Source organism: Trachymyrmex septentrionalis, unplaced genomic scaffold (genome assembly GCF_001594115.1).
Source record: "Trachymyrmex septentrionalis isolate Tsep2-gDNA-1 unplaced genomic scaffold, Tsep1.0 scaffold107, whole genome shotgun sequence".
NCBI classification, from domain to species: Eukaryota; Metazoa; Arthropoda; class Insecta; order Hymenoptera; family Formicidae; genus Trachymyrmex; species Trachymyrmex septentrionalis.
Window position 1 is genome coordinate 1,395,229 of NW_017304196.1, and position 14,052 is coordinate 1,409,280.

The window sequence follows — 14,052 nt, forward strand, 5'->3', positions numbered from 1 at the left end:
AAAGTGGGCCATTGGCAAGCTTTTTTTCTAATAATTAATATTAACTTCGGCTTATAAGTTTTATTCTCACTGCTCCATAGCATAAAAAAAAAAGTTTGTCAGAAGTGGGATTCGAACCCACGCCCACAGAAGTGGACTGCGACCTGAACGCAGCGCCTTAGACCGCTCGGCCATCCTGACTTGAGAACCGATTTGGTAAAAAGAGTAGAAGAATGGTATCAAAATTCTAATTATAAAATATATTTTTAAAGCTATAATAAACTATTATTGTAACATGTTGTTATATGAAATCAATGTTGACAAATAAATTGACAATATGTGAAATGCTCATTAATGATAAGTATATTAAAAGATGTTATGAATTTAGAACAGAGATTGTAAATAAAATATTGTAAATAATTTAATCATTATATATATTGTAATTTATTGATAATATAATTTACTGCAACATTGACTAAAATTGTACGTGTGTATATAAAAATTTATATCAAAAAATTAATTTTCAAGAAATATGCTTAAGAAAAAACATCACTAACGTATGTAATCGCAAAAATTGACGGAAATGATGAAAGGTCTATAAATTAATCCATTTTATACAGGATAAATTTAAAAAAACCGGATAAATTTTGAAAAATTGAATAAAATTTTTGAAACGTAAAATAAAAATTCTATTTCCATTTAACTAGAAAATTGCGAAAATAAAAAAGTGGGCCATTGGCAAACTTTTTTCTAATAATTAATATTAACGTCAGCTTATAAGTTTTAATATTTTAAAACTTAATAATAATAAATAATATTATTAAAAACTTTTAATTAATAGTATTCTAGTTGTTTAGCAAAATTTTTTATAACTCGCGCATGTGATATCGACAAATGGAATAATGTTTAAGATGAAAATCACTTCACCGACTGCAGATACACGGTCTTCAGTCGAGTCGGTCAAAAGAAAATCTTGAAGGTGCGCTTGGGAGAATCAATGAGGAAAACTTATCCCGCAAAATATTGACTTTCACTTCCGGGTGTGAAGGCTGAACATACCCCATGTGCGTTCCGCATCGTTAGCACGTAACATTTCTACCAACATGTGACCGATTTACTAAACATTCTCTTCTATTCGCACTGACTTAAAACGCTATGATTACGATGATTTTTTTTAAACATTTTCTCTATAAAATTGATTACGTCAGGCTTAGACTCTTGCCCTGTGAAATGCAACAATCATAAAAATCTGTGATAATATTCAGCAAATCTGGCTAAATAGAAATAAAATTTTTATTTCGTATACGTAAACGTACAGCGGACATAATAATTGTTTTAAATCTTCAACATGACGATCAACAAAAAAATTAGTTTCATAATTTTTGTCTTCAAACAAATAGTTCATTTTTCGATATTTAAGCGACTTAATTAGGCATGACTAGCATCTTTAAGGAAAGTTGTCAACCTTGCAGTAATACTAATATGCTTGTTTATCTAAATATAGCATTTCTCGCACGCTATTCATATTCGAAATGTCGTAAGTTCCGCTTGATTCATATTTCTCGTATTACATATATTTCTCAGCTATCCGCGGTTAATTGAAATTGCGATATTTCGCAAGCCTTTACAATATATAATATATTATTACTTTGTGTAAGGAACATTAAATGTACAAACGGACACCGGAGAAATTCCTTTTTATGAAAACATGATCCCTTCTTTCTTTAGAAATTCTATAGAGGAGATCAAAGAATAACGTTATTATTTAATTCAGTTCATACATATATCTTTTAATACTAAATGTTCAAGCTTTTTTCGTTATCGACGTCATTTATATAATCTATGTAAATCGATAAGAGAAAGATAAAATTAAAATCCGCGCCAACGTGCCAAATCGCCAGCACGACCTTAATGATAACCACTGGCTGTAAAATCCCGGAGGCATCGGTGTGACTTAAAAGAGAAAGATTCAACGCCGGCACACGTAATACGAATACTTTCGCGGTGCATCGAAAACAAGAGCAAAGATTCGAAACCGATCTCCCGCTTCCTGAGCAAGGACTGGTTCGGAACCGCGCATGCATGCAGTCGATCACGTAGAAAGCTCGGTTGCATAAGCCACAACCGGATCTCGCCAGACGTTGTTTCCGAGAAAGGAAGGGAGATGAGAGCAACGGCGTACGGATGATGAAGAGGGACAGATTGGGAAATTCGGAGAAACTTGGAAAACTATCGATGCACCCAAGAACGCGACGGACTTCGCGGCCGGCTGGTGAGAGTCGCTGAAAGTTGTTTGTAACAATTTTACGTGCATTGACCTTATGTAAACATTAAATAAAAGTGAAAACGCCGCATAAGATCATTCTATTACTCAATTTTCGCTGAAGATCCGGGATTCGCTTGACACTCATGTGTTATTATTACTTCCTTCTCACTTGTATATTCCCGAAGGATTTAACGAGAGGAAATGTTCATTCCAAGTTTATGAAATATGAGAAACATTTAAGTAACACAGCAGGGTATGTAATAAAGAAATTAAAAGTATTTTCGACTATGTATGTATGTATGTACATATCGGAATAATCCCTGTAAAAGTTTTTCTCAACTGTACGTGACTCCCTTGACGCATTGCTGTGAAACGCTGTGAACTCATTGCATTTTTCAAGAAGTGACTTGTTTACTTTAGTATGAGATAGTTTACGAAGGTTCGATCTCGTAAATTTAAAAAACGATTGAAAGAAACGATGCGTTTACGCGAAAATCGATTTGTAAAGTGTCGTATATTTTTACGTTGTAGATTTTTACGATCGTTACATCTGAGATAAGAACTTAGATCTTTAATAATTCTCTCACCACAGAACGGGAAGACAAAAGATATGAGTATATGTACAGAGAAAGTTCACGAAGAGCCGAGGAGTATAGAATTTTGCAGTTAATATTACCTCTCTGGTATATTTCTACTCTTTTAGTAGCACAATGAAAATTCTATGTGCATGATATGAATTAAATATAGTGGGGATTAAAGTTTTGGACTTCTGTATTAAACAAAGAGGAAAATCCGAGTGTCAGTGTCACATAGTGTCAGACACAGAGGCGCTTTATCATCGTTCTCTTTATCTTTGTGTCAGTGAAAAAAAAGCTTACACTTGCTACCAGATATAAGACTCATATTTCTTCTGTTTACAGTCGACTAAGCCAGATGCCTCTCTCATGGAAAATTCCCTTCGTCTTGGACCCCTTTTTTCACAATTTTCCAGGCTATACTATCTAGAAAAATACCTGCCTCGTCAATTTCAGTCCTTCTCGACATCGCTTATTCGCTGCCAATCTCAACTAAGATCAATCATCCCTCCTCTATTCACTTTATTATTTTAGATGACAGAAACCTTCTTATGATGGATAATATACGTAAACCTATCATTGATGTGATGAAGAATGTTAAAGATTTCCATGTACATAAAATTAAAAAGAGATTTTCGCAGTTTCTGTATGTATTTGCGGATATTATGCTTCGCTTATCGAGTGAATTGTTTATTACTGAATTAAATATTCAATATGAAACGATTTCGGTTTTGGTATATGACAAATTGGTACATTTAACAAAAAGCGTTGTCATCGTGTAGATATTTACGCGACGAAAAATAAACAATTAATACTGATTATTAAAAACTATTAATAACAACACTTTTGAATTAACTACATATCGTATAATTAGACCATTCAAATACTCTCTCTATACAATAAGTTAACGGGCGAAAATAGCTATTTGCATTGTAACGTAAATGGCTTCTAAGCCACCGCATATCTCAGAAATGAAATCCATATGAGCCTTTTACTAATTAGCCATTCCTCTGATTTACATTCGTGACGGGACTAGTCTGCTAACATTTTCTGAATTAAACACCTGTATTATATTTCTCTCAACTAGAGTACCAACGTATACATTAATTAAAATTACGATTACTTTTGTTTTAAATAAAAGGTAAACGAAAATAATTATATTGCCATTGTTTTTTTTTTACCAATCCTTGATTTAATTTAATATGGAGAAATTAGTATTCTATTTATGTGTGATGATGAATTATTATTAAATTGCGTCTTATAAATAAAAGCAGCAAAGTTCTCCTAGATCAATCATTTTAAGATCATTCATTTTTCTATGAAATAATAACAGTATATTCTTTGTAAATATTTCTTAATATACAGTTATCTTGAAATAGTTTATTTATTTGAATAGTAGTGTATGTGCTATAAATTATGAAGAATGTTTTTGCGAACGTTAGTTGATTTCACAATGATTATGTAATGTCTAATTTTGAGTAAGCTACATAAGAAAATGTATGTGCATACATAATGTAATTTACGATTAATGTTAAAATATAAAAAATTAAATCTTGACTTTCGATGAAATTTTATTTACGCGATAGTATAAGCACCATAAATTATAAGCAACGAATGTAATTCATTTCGTAATGATTATGTAATATTTAATTTTAAGACTATATGCCAAATAAAAAAATACATGCTATTAAAGTGCACATATAGTCTGTTTTACAAATAATGTTACAGTGTAAAAATTAAATAAACTGATTTTTAATATAAATTTTATGTTGATACAAATGTTATTAGGGTGAAAAAATACTACGATTTGTCTCATAAGACAAAATATCTTATATGTTGTATAATTACGTACACTAATTACTCTAATCAAAATTCATGGTTTTGAATTAATTATTTACGTACATTTTTTTCTTACATTTTAAAATATCTATTTAAAATATACATTTAATAAAATATAGCATTACTCTTTTAGCATTAGATTTTAAAATATTAATCTTTATACATTTTTAGCTCTGTATTTTAAAAAAATTAAGTAAGATACATAATTAAATTCCCAAAATAAATAAAAAACAAGAGAAAATTAAAAAAACAGGCTACTGGGAATTCGCGCTGTTAATATTGTGCGTTGCAATATAAATAAGATTTGAATATATATTAACAACATTATATTTTAATATTAAAATTCAAAATTATTTTACATTTTTTAACAATAAAATTATCTTATGCATGACAAAGAGAAGTCAGCTGTTATCGTGTCAAATTTGACACATCAAATTGACTGTTTTATGAGGAATGTATAATAATCTCTCATGAAACATCATGATTTTCATTGGATCTTAAGTATTTAAATTTATTGCTTATATTGATTGAATGCTGAAGATGGCTAAAAGCTGAAATATGTACAACAACTTTTTGAAATAGATTTCAGAATTATTCATCGATTGGTTCTTAGTTATGGATCCATAAATAGGAACCAATCTCTCGGTGAACTGGCGACATTCCGAAACCCATCGAAAAGAAAGTGTTGCAATCTTTTCGTTGCTGACTGTACACATGAAATGTAATGTTGTGAGTATATTCAAGTCTTACTTATAATGTATTACACAATTTTAATAGCGCAAATTCGCAGCAGACTGCATTTTACTGTCTCTTGTTAAAATATTTATTTAAAATACACATTTTTTTTTAATATTGTGTTTTCACGGTATAAGTCTAGATTTTTGTAAAAACGAGGTAATTTTTGTTATGCATTTTTAATACGAAACAAATGGTGTCCCTCATATTTTTTATTCTATCTATGATGCCTGCATTATAAATAATTGTTGTTATACGGTACACGTGTAGTCTACAGAACAACTAAAATTTTTGCAAGAAAAATTTAATAGTTATTATTTATATAAGCAATCTTTACATTGACGAGTATAATAGTTTATCACATTATTGCAATCATGTAGAACTGTTTTTTATCATTATCGCGAACAGCCGATTAATAATAAAAAATGGAGCGTATCCGACAATATGGGTGTACTCTTTCAAGAAATTGTGACGAGATTACGAATACAAAATATTGCATTCGTTAATAAATTTCATTGAAAAATAAAGAAATTATTTACATCAAAGTATTTTGTAATAAAATATAAGATAATAAATATTAATAACGGAATGATACATAGTTGATACTTAAAACTCATTATTAATAATAATTTATTGATAATTAATAATAATTAATAGTAAATATTAACAGCGAAACAATAATATTTAATTTTTTAAACATTTTATTAATATTAATATTTTGTTAATATTAGCTATTCTCGATCAGACACGTCTTCCACGAGTTCCACTACGAGCAGTGGAAAAACCGGCTAAGCCACGACATTTCTTCGCGACCTGGAGAAGGAAATGCGTTTACGGCGGTAAAGTGCATCGTCGTAAGAGAAAGGGGAACCTACTATTCGCGGGTGAACGTTGCTGCAGACTTTATTCACTTCATTCAGTGCGTGATCCTTAGTCTGTCATATGTGCGGGTACCTTCCTCATCGGAAGAATTTTTTATAATTTTCCTCCGTGTGTTCGTTAATCAGTGATAAAACGTGTACGAATCGCAAATCGAATGCAGAATTTCGAAGCTTGAATCAGTGAAACTAAAAAACACATCGCGATTGATAAATATATTTTGACATCAGAATTTAACGAAAATGAAAAAGTTTTTTTTATTACACGTTGGCTATTAAACATTTATGAGTATTTCACACAAATAATACAACTATCATAACCATATTGCTATTGTAAACATCATTAATTATGACAATCGATGCGATGCTAAGCCTGATATATTTAAATCATTGTAGTCCGTAGCAAATTCGCTAGTGTTTGTTCGCCAAAATCAGTACACAATTAAGCGTAATTCTCCGAATTCTGAACACTGAATCGGCATTTCCCGCAATCACGTATCTCTTCAGGCATGCTCGAGAATTCGGTCGAGTAAGCACTCATTACAACAGCATTACAACGACTTCCTAAGAGGAATTTCATCGAAAGCTAAGATGACGGGATCTGGAGACCTTAACGACGGAAATCGGTGAACTCGATCTCCTCCGTTTATAAATAAAAAAAAAAAAATCTAGTCGATCATTTCCCAAAGCGCGAGTGAATTCTGTGCATGGTGGATTCTTTAGTAATAAACAGAGGAAGCATGGCACGTCCGTTGAGTTACCTTTTCGTAATCGTATGCGTCGCTTACGAAGTGATCGCGGAAAAAGAATCAAACATTCTCAAGTTAAGCAGACCGCAAAAGGTTGCTTCGAGCGAGACTAAAACAACAAACTTGAATGTAACGGAATACGCGACAGAAAAGAATGAATCCGGCAAACAGTTGCCTTTAATTGCTTTCAGTAAGAATAATCCAGAATTGGACTGGAAGAATTACTTGAAGATGTTCGACGGAAACGAAGAAGAACACCGAGATCTTGACGTCGATTTTATGAAGGAGAAACTCGAAAAGACAGCTAACAGTATACAATGGCTCGCTGATCTTTACGATCCTCTCAGGTGGGCCAGAGTGCCCGGAAAACTTCAAGACGAATGTCGAAGAGATATGGAAAGGTTTCTCAGTGCACTGAGGGACGGAAAACTCTGGGCGGCAAAAAGTACGTAATTGTGGTTGATGAAAATTTAGTTAGTGAAACCCTTTCAAGATTCTCCCCGAAATTGAAATGTTTTCACATTGATTAATTTCTATAATTAAAAGATATAATAGCAAAATATGTGTTTTATATAAATTTTGTCTTATCAAACAGTTTATTTTTGAAAAATAATTTAGGTTCTTTATACATTTATGTATATTACATAATTTCATTTTTCGATAAAACTTTTGACAAGAATGATGAATTATTAATTTAAAAGTAATTGCAGAAAAAGAAAAAAAAATATAGAAAGCATAATTACGAAATATGAATAATAATTGAGCTAAATAGAAGAGATATGGGATCAACAAAATCTGATTTTTGAGCGATAAACCGCAATCAATTATTATAAAAATATATTCTTGAACTAGGATTAAAAATATTTACGTTAGCTGCATAATTATCATGATTATCAATGAATGATTATCAATTGCCAAATAATTTCATCATTTTAGACGTTATCATTTTATAAAACTCATTAATAACATAAGCAATCAAAGCGCTTTGACCTAGTTTACAGCGTAGATTTAGTAAACTTCCTGACACCTTATTCACAACTGCTCTTGAGTCTTTACTCTGTACGCTTCCTGCGAATACAGCATTACGGAAATGAAATTTGGTCGTTACTATTTTAAAGATGACACTCAGCAAGAGATTCGGAAGAGAATCAACAATGAAGTTGTGTAAGCGAATTGCGCTGAAGTATTAACATACATTTAGAATGGAACTTCTTATGAGTTTATATATATATATATAAAATAAAGAGAGGGTGAGAAAGAAAAAGAAAATGCAATTGTTTTTATAAGACAAAATTTGTTTTCAAGAGAATTTTCCGTACCATTCAGAAATGTTATTTCGTTTCCTCTATAAGTTCTATATACGCGCGTTGTCAATTATTTTTATTTTTATTTATGCTATAAATTTTCCGATAATTTATTTACTATTAGATATTTTCTCTACAAATTAGAACTATAAATAAATTTCTTTTGCTACTGAGAAATAAAAATAGATTGAAATAGATTACCTATTTATATATCATTTAAGCGCAGAATAAGCCATAAATATATAGAAATGCACACAAAATATTTATTATGTACTGTTCAGGCTCTTCGATATTCCGATAATCTCGGTCGAATAAGCGCTTTCGATATTTCATGCAAATTTCTTCTGCCATATGAAAATGCGCAGTTCAAATGCATATATCCGTATTGTAAAATATTATTACGTGTTTCTCTATTCAATTCAAACTATATATGTACACTAATATCGTATAATGAAATTTAATTGAAGGATCGTATCATAATTGACAATTAAAAGAACGAGAGGGTACATCCTGCACGAATTATTTTACGTAAGCGACGTAATCGGTCACTTCACGAGATTAACTAATAACGTCGCCGTGGTGTACGATATCATTATCGGGACCGTCCGTCCGCGATTTAGAAAGTGAGAAAGGCTTGGGAAGCTGAAGTAGCCGGCCCGACGAAAGCATGCAGCTGCAGCGCAGCTCACGGGCTGCAAAGTCACATTCGCGGTGCGCGGATTTACAATGATTTCCGGTCACGAGCTACGTTCGCATTATCGATATCCGCAGTAATAACGTCGGGCACATCAATGGCCAATTGGCCGCGCTGTCCTATTTCGCATTGTGGCAAAACTTGCGAAACTTGCAATCGCAGCAGCGCGACACGCGACACCCGGCGGAGCGTCTTCGCGCCGTGCCGGCATATCCAAGATATGCGATAGCGAGTCTTAAACCGAGCCAAGAGCCTCGCACGTCGCCCGTAATTATACTTAGAAAGCGACACTAATTGTCGGAAGGAATTTTTTTTATCCTTGACTCCATTAATGACTCACTTATCCTTTGAATATGCAAGAAATGGGATGTTTAAAGAAACTACGTAATTATATATACACATGAGGAAATTTTTGGAGCGTGATTTACCTCTAGAAACGATCAAATGCAACTTTGCGGCCACACACCGTGCGTGTCTGTACGGAGAGTATGGAAAAGTTTTAAAATACGTTTAAGTCGGAAAAAGTTCGAGTGGCCGTTTTACGAGACGACGGAAATAATTGCGTTAAGCAATGCAATCGCGAAATATACAGACGGGTATAAACGAAACTTGGGCAATTATCAAGTTACCGCGCGACAAGCAATAAAAAGTTGCATCGGCAATTTCGTGTCTCATTGTTGCGGAGATTATTTCCAAATGCTACGCGGAAAAAGGACTTGCATTAGGCAATCTCTTTCGATGCTTTGATCTCGCGACTGTCATAACACTGCCACAACGAGTCATTATTCTTAAAGCCAGATTACCCATCAATCAGTCGGACGCGCGTTACGCCATTGTTGAGAATTCCATCGCCAAAATGCAGCAATAACTTCACGTCTCAAAACAATTCTACAGTGGCTTTATAGCTCTTTCTGCCTACGCAATATATCACGGATACAGATGAAAATTGAATTACGACGCGTCTGTGCCAATTTAACTCAACTTTAACTTTCGCTGAGAAGTCACATCGCCTTGGAAGAAGGCGAGATGGGGAAATTATTATCGTCTATACGCGTTCGGAAATATAGCAGCACGCTTTACGTTACAGCCTTTTAAAATTTCCCCACGAGTTCGTTTGCGTAATACCGATATTTCTAGATTATCGCACAAAATTGATCACTTTCGCGATAACAGTGCAGCGCGTTACGTTCTTGCGCTGGCGATCGGTCGATGCGAACGTGCGCATATACGCAGAGAGCCCCGACAACACTTTCTACTCTCGTGATCAACACGAGTCGTTTTACGTAACTGACAATGAACCTTCCGCCGACAACCGTGTAATCAAACTCCACGGGGAACTTGAGACAAACGAAATTTTATTGCGCTCCCGCGTGCAGACGGTGACAAACGTTCAAAGGGAAAAACGGGGGAAAAAAGTTATGAAGCAACCGTAACCGAAACGCAGCATCCGGGGTAGCTACCGGAAAGATCTCGAGAAATACCTTTCCCGCAAAAGAAAATGCCGCGCATATCGTCCGTGCAAATATCTCCGCGAATTTGTCGCATGTCGTCATGCCTAGCTGTTTTATAATCTTACAAGTCTCTTCTTTCTCACTTGTCCTTTGCAAGGGACACGTGATAAATGTCATATGAAAGTGGCACGCTTATTTCGCGCGTTCCGCCCCGATGACTGACAATTATTTTTCACCGTTTCGTCTGGCTTTCCTTTTCAGTGTCAGACGCGAGTGGCCGCTACTCCTCGCAATTTCACTTTGGCAACGGTTTCTGGCTGGGCTCGATCACCCTATGCAGGGAGCTCAATATCACCGACAGAAAAACTATAATGAACATCGAGGAGCGAGCACCTTTTTCCTTGAGATTTCACGTGGCAAGATTTTATCTAAATCTCCCGAAAGAGGTCGACTTTTCAGTGAGTAATAATCAGCTTACGCTATTATCACGTTATAATTATTAAGTCTTTGTAACTACAAAAATGAAGTACTTAAATAATAAATAATTAATCTTTTATTCCCACATTTATGTATGTATATAATTGGTTTAAATAAATTTGAGAAGTATCTTTCTATATATACATTTTTTTATGTATCATAATAAATATGTACCTTTCTTATACTTGACATAATTAACTCGTAACAAATAAAAAAAAAAAGTTATATTAACAGTATTAGATTTCTAATTAGAAATAATCTTAGCAATTCAATAATATCATTATAATGAAACATACTTGTGTGTGTTATACTAAAATAATAGTAATGAATTAACAAGATTATCTCCAATCAGACTAACGCTGTTAATATATCATTTTTTTGTCGTACCATGCGCAAAAGATGCATTAAGTAATTTACAAATAATCATTTTAATTCTTAATCATTTCCATCAGTAATTATATACTTGTGATCTTATCATTGCCACATCAGTATTCATAACGGAATGCAACGGAGCGGATTATTGCAATACGCGACGCGCGTTTTGTGAATTAGTGTATTTCCTATTCATAGTTGACATAGTTTCATCATTCTGTACTTGTATACTGCGATAGTACAATACATAAACTACAGGAATTAATTAAGCACGCACCGGTACCCCGAATAAGCTGACGGAATCGTTATGAGACATTGTATATCTATACATTTCTAGAATTGTACATCAACTATTAGTTGCTACGTATTGTTATACAATGATTGTTTACGATTGTAAATAATCCATGCTTAATCGCGATAACAAACAAAAATATTAAAATAATAAGGATAAAAGTCATTGTTCTCTTATTATATCTCTTTCTCTCTTTTTCTTATATATTTAAGATATTAAGTATTTTATGTAAATAACAAACACTAATAATTTAAATAGTATCTTACAAGATTTGATTTTGAAATATTCGTCTGTGACGAAATATTTAATGAATCTTTCTAAGAATTTTATTTTAAATGAATCAAATTATCGTTAAATATAAATAAATTATAAAAAATAAATCTATTTAACATGTTAAACAAAAAATATAATTAATATTCGTTTTGTTTTTTTTTTTCAATAAAATCAGCAGAAATAAGTCTGAAATATTTTTATTATCCTTCTTTAATTTATTTCCTATAGTTATATCTATGCTACAATACAATATATCTCGTAATTATCTAATAGTAATACTCTAATAAAAAAGTTTTATGTTGCAAATAAATGATGCACATTCTGAGCTTTATTTTATAAGCTCTATATATAAACACAATCGGCAAAAAGATCCTATGTATTTTGGGATTATGCACTGTAACATTATAATCTCTTCTAGTATATCCACTTTAATCCAATAAATCTGCGAAGTATTATCTTTATTTGTGATAATACTTTCATGCTTTCGACTTGAATTTTTAATTCATATCTTTTATATATAATAATATAATTTTCACAGATCCATTGTATCATATTAAAATGAAAGATAATTTAAAACTCACCGATGCGAAGCGTAGCAGCGGAGTTGTCATAACTACTTTGATCTGTAACATACAAATATACTCAGATCATATAATATCAATCAAAATAATTAACTTTAAAAAGTAAAATTGATAAGAACAAAGGATTTAACTTCGATAAACAATAAGTATATTGAAGAGCATGTAAGAGTCAAAATTTTAGAAAGTACATAATTATTTCACGTATTGAATTTATATATTAGTTCATTTTTTTCAAGTAAAGATTTGATAGAATAATTATATAATTCTTAAAAAATAAATAATTTATAAATAATAATAAATAATTTATAAATAAATTAATAATATACCTCATGCTCCGCCGGCGCCCGATGCCTCCCAGGCCTCCTCCTCCTCCTCCTCCTCTCAGATTTGTTTGTTACACTCACACACTATCACTCGCGAAACCGATTAATTAGTATAGCACTATACCGATTATTAAAATACGACAATCGCACGACACTTTAAGAGGCATCCTCGTATCTGAAAAACAAAATGAAATATTATTTAAACGATGTATTTCACGACTTTCCAATTTTTTAAAAATATATATTCTATTAGCATATTCGATTTAGACGCTTATGTGCTGTAAGTTTCATTCTATCTTCATCGTTTATTATATGCAAAAGGAATAAAGCTTTACAGCGTGTGAACATCTAAACCGAACGCAGCCTCGATTTATATTCGTTCTTTAAATTGAGTTTAAATAAAACTATCATGTGAAATATCTATCTGTTACGAAAAAAGCTATTACGTCTAGTATTCGTGCTAATCGTTTCCATTACAAATTTTAAGAGTTTATTACTCGCGCAGATTTATGAGCGTTACTTGCCATCGATAAATGTGTAAGAAATGATGAGGTTTTACATCAATAATTAGTAATTGCAAGAGACACGGAGCGACTCTCACTGCTTTCTGCCAATTCGTATGTCGAAATACAAATAATAACGCGGCGAACTTATACAATCAATAGCGAGCAATATACAGAACACAAAAAGAAAACAAATCAAGTTCGCGTTCCGACTTTAATGCTTTGTAAAAATTTTATATCCAATAGTAATTTTAATTCACATTTCTGGTGTTCTTATATAATTCTTTATATTGATAATTAATATATTTTTCATTAAAATTGTAAGTTTATTAACCTGCTGATTTGTTCGGATCTGTTCTATTTGATTCAAAATGTAATTTATTTTCTTACTAATAAGTTATTTTATTAGAAAAATGGTTTTCTGTCGTACTTGATAACTTCGTTTGTTAATGGAAAATCTTTTTCTGTAAAAATTTTTTATTTTTTAGAGCTGTTTAACCCTAGCTGTACACTTTTTTTCTTTGATGTATACATATACTCGAGTCCCCTCCATATTTGTTATCGTAACTTCCGTAAAAATGAACATATTTCAATTAATTTATTTCTTTTAATTCGATGAAGAATTGATTAAGGAATAAGTCAGTAGAAGTAAGGAGTTTCGAGATATATACATATAGGTTCAAAGAAAATGAAAAGTTCAGAAAAAAATCTCAATTTAGCAAATTGCCCTGGGATTTCTGGGACTCCAGTATGTACATATA

The 14,052-nt window shown here is 32.2% G+C and overlaps 1 protein-coding gene and 1 non-coding gene across 2 annotated transcripts in view; one reads left to right on the forward strand and one right to left on the reverse strand.

Annotated features, from left to right (window-relative positions):
• Nucleotides 1–96: 96 nt before the first annotated feature.
• Nucleotides 97–180, reverse strand: Trnal-cag. Its single transcript has one exon. It is a non-coding gene; the product is annotated as a tRNA-Leu (tRNA).
• Nucleotides 181–6,504: 6,324 nt separating this feature from the next.
• The window catches only part of LOC108747204 (nose resistant to fluoxetine protein 6), a 26,397-nt gene continuing 18,849 nt past the window's right edge, over nt 6,505–14,052 (forward strand). The window contains exons 1-2 of the mRNA XM_018484538.1: nt 6,505–7,466; nt 10,732–10,928. Of these exons, the coding sequence (XP_018340040.1) occupies nt 6,980–7,466; nt 10,732–10,928 (684 nt within the window). The 5' untranslated portion in view covers nt 6,505–6,979. The remainder of the gene's footprint in view (nt 7,467–10,731; nt 10,929–14,052) is intronic.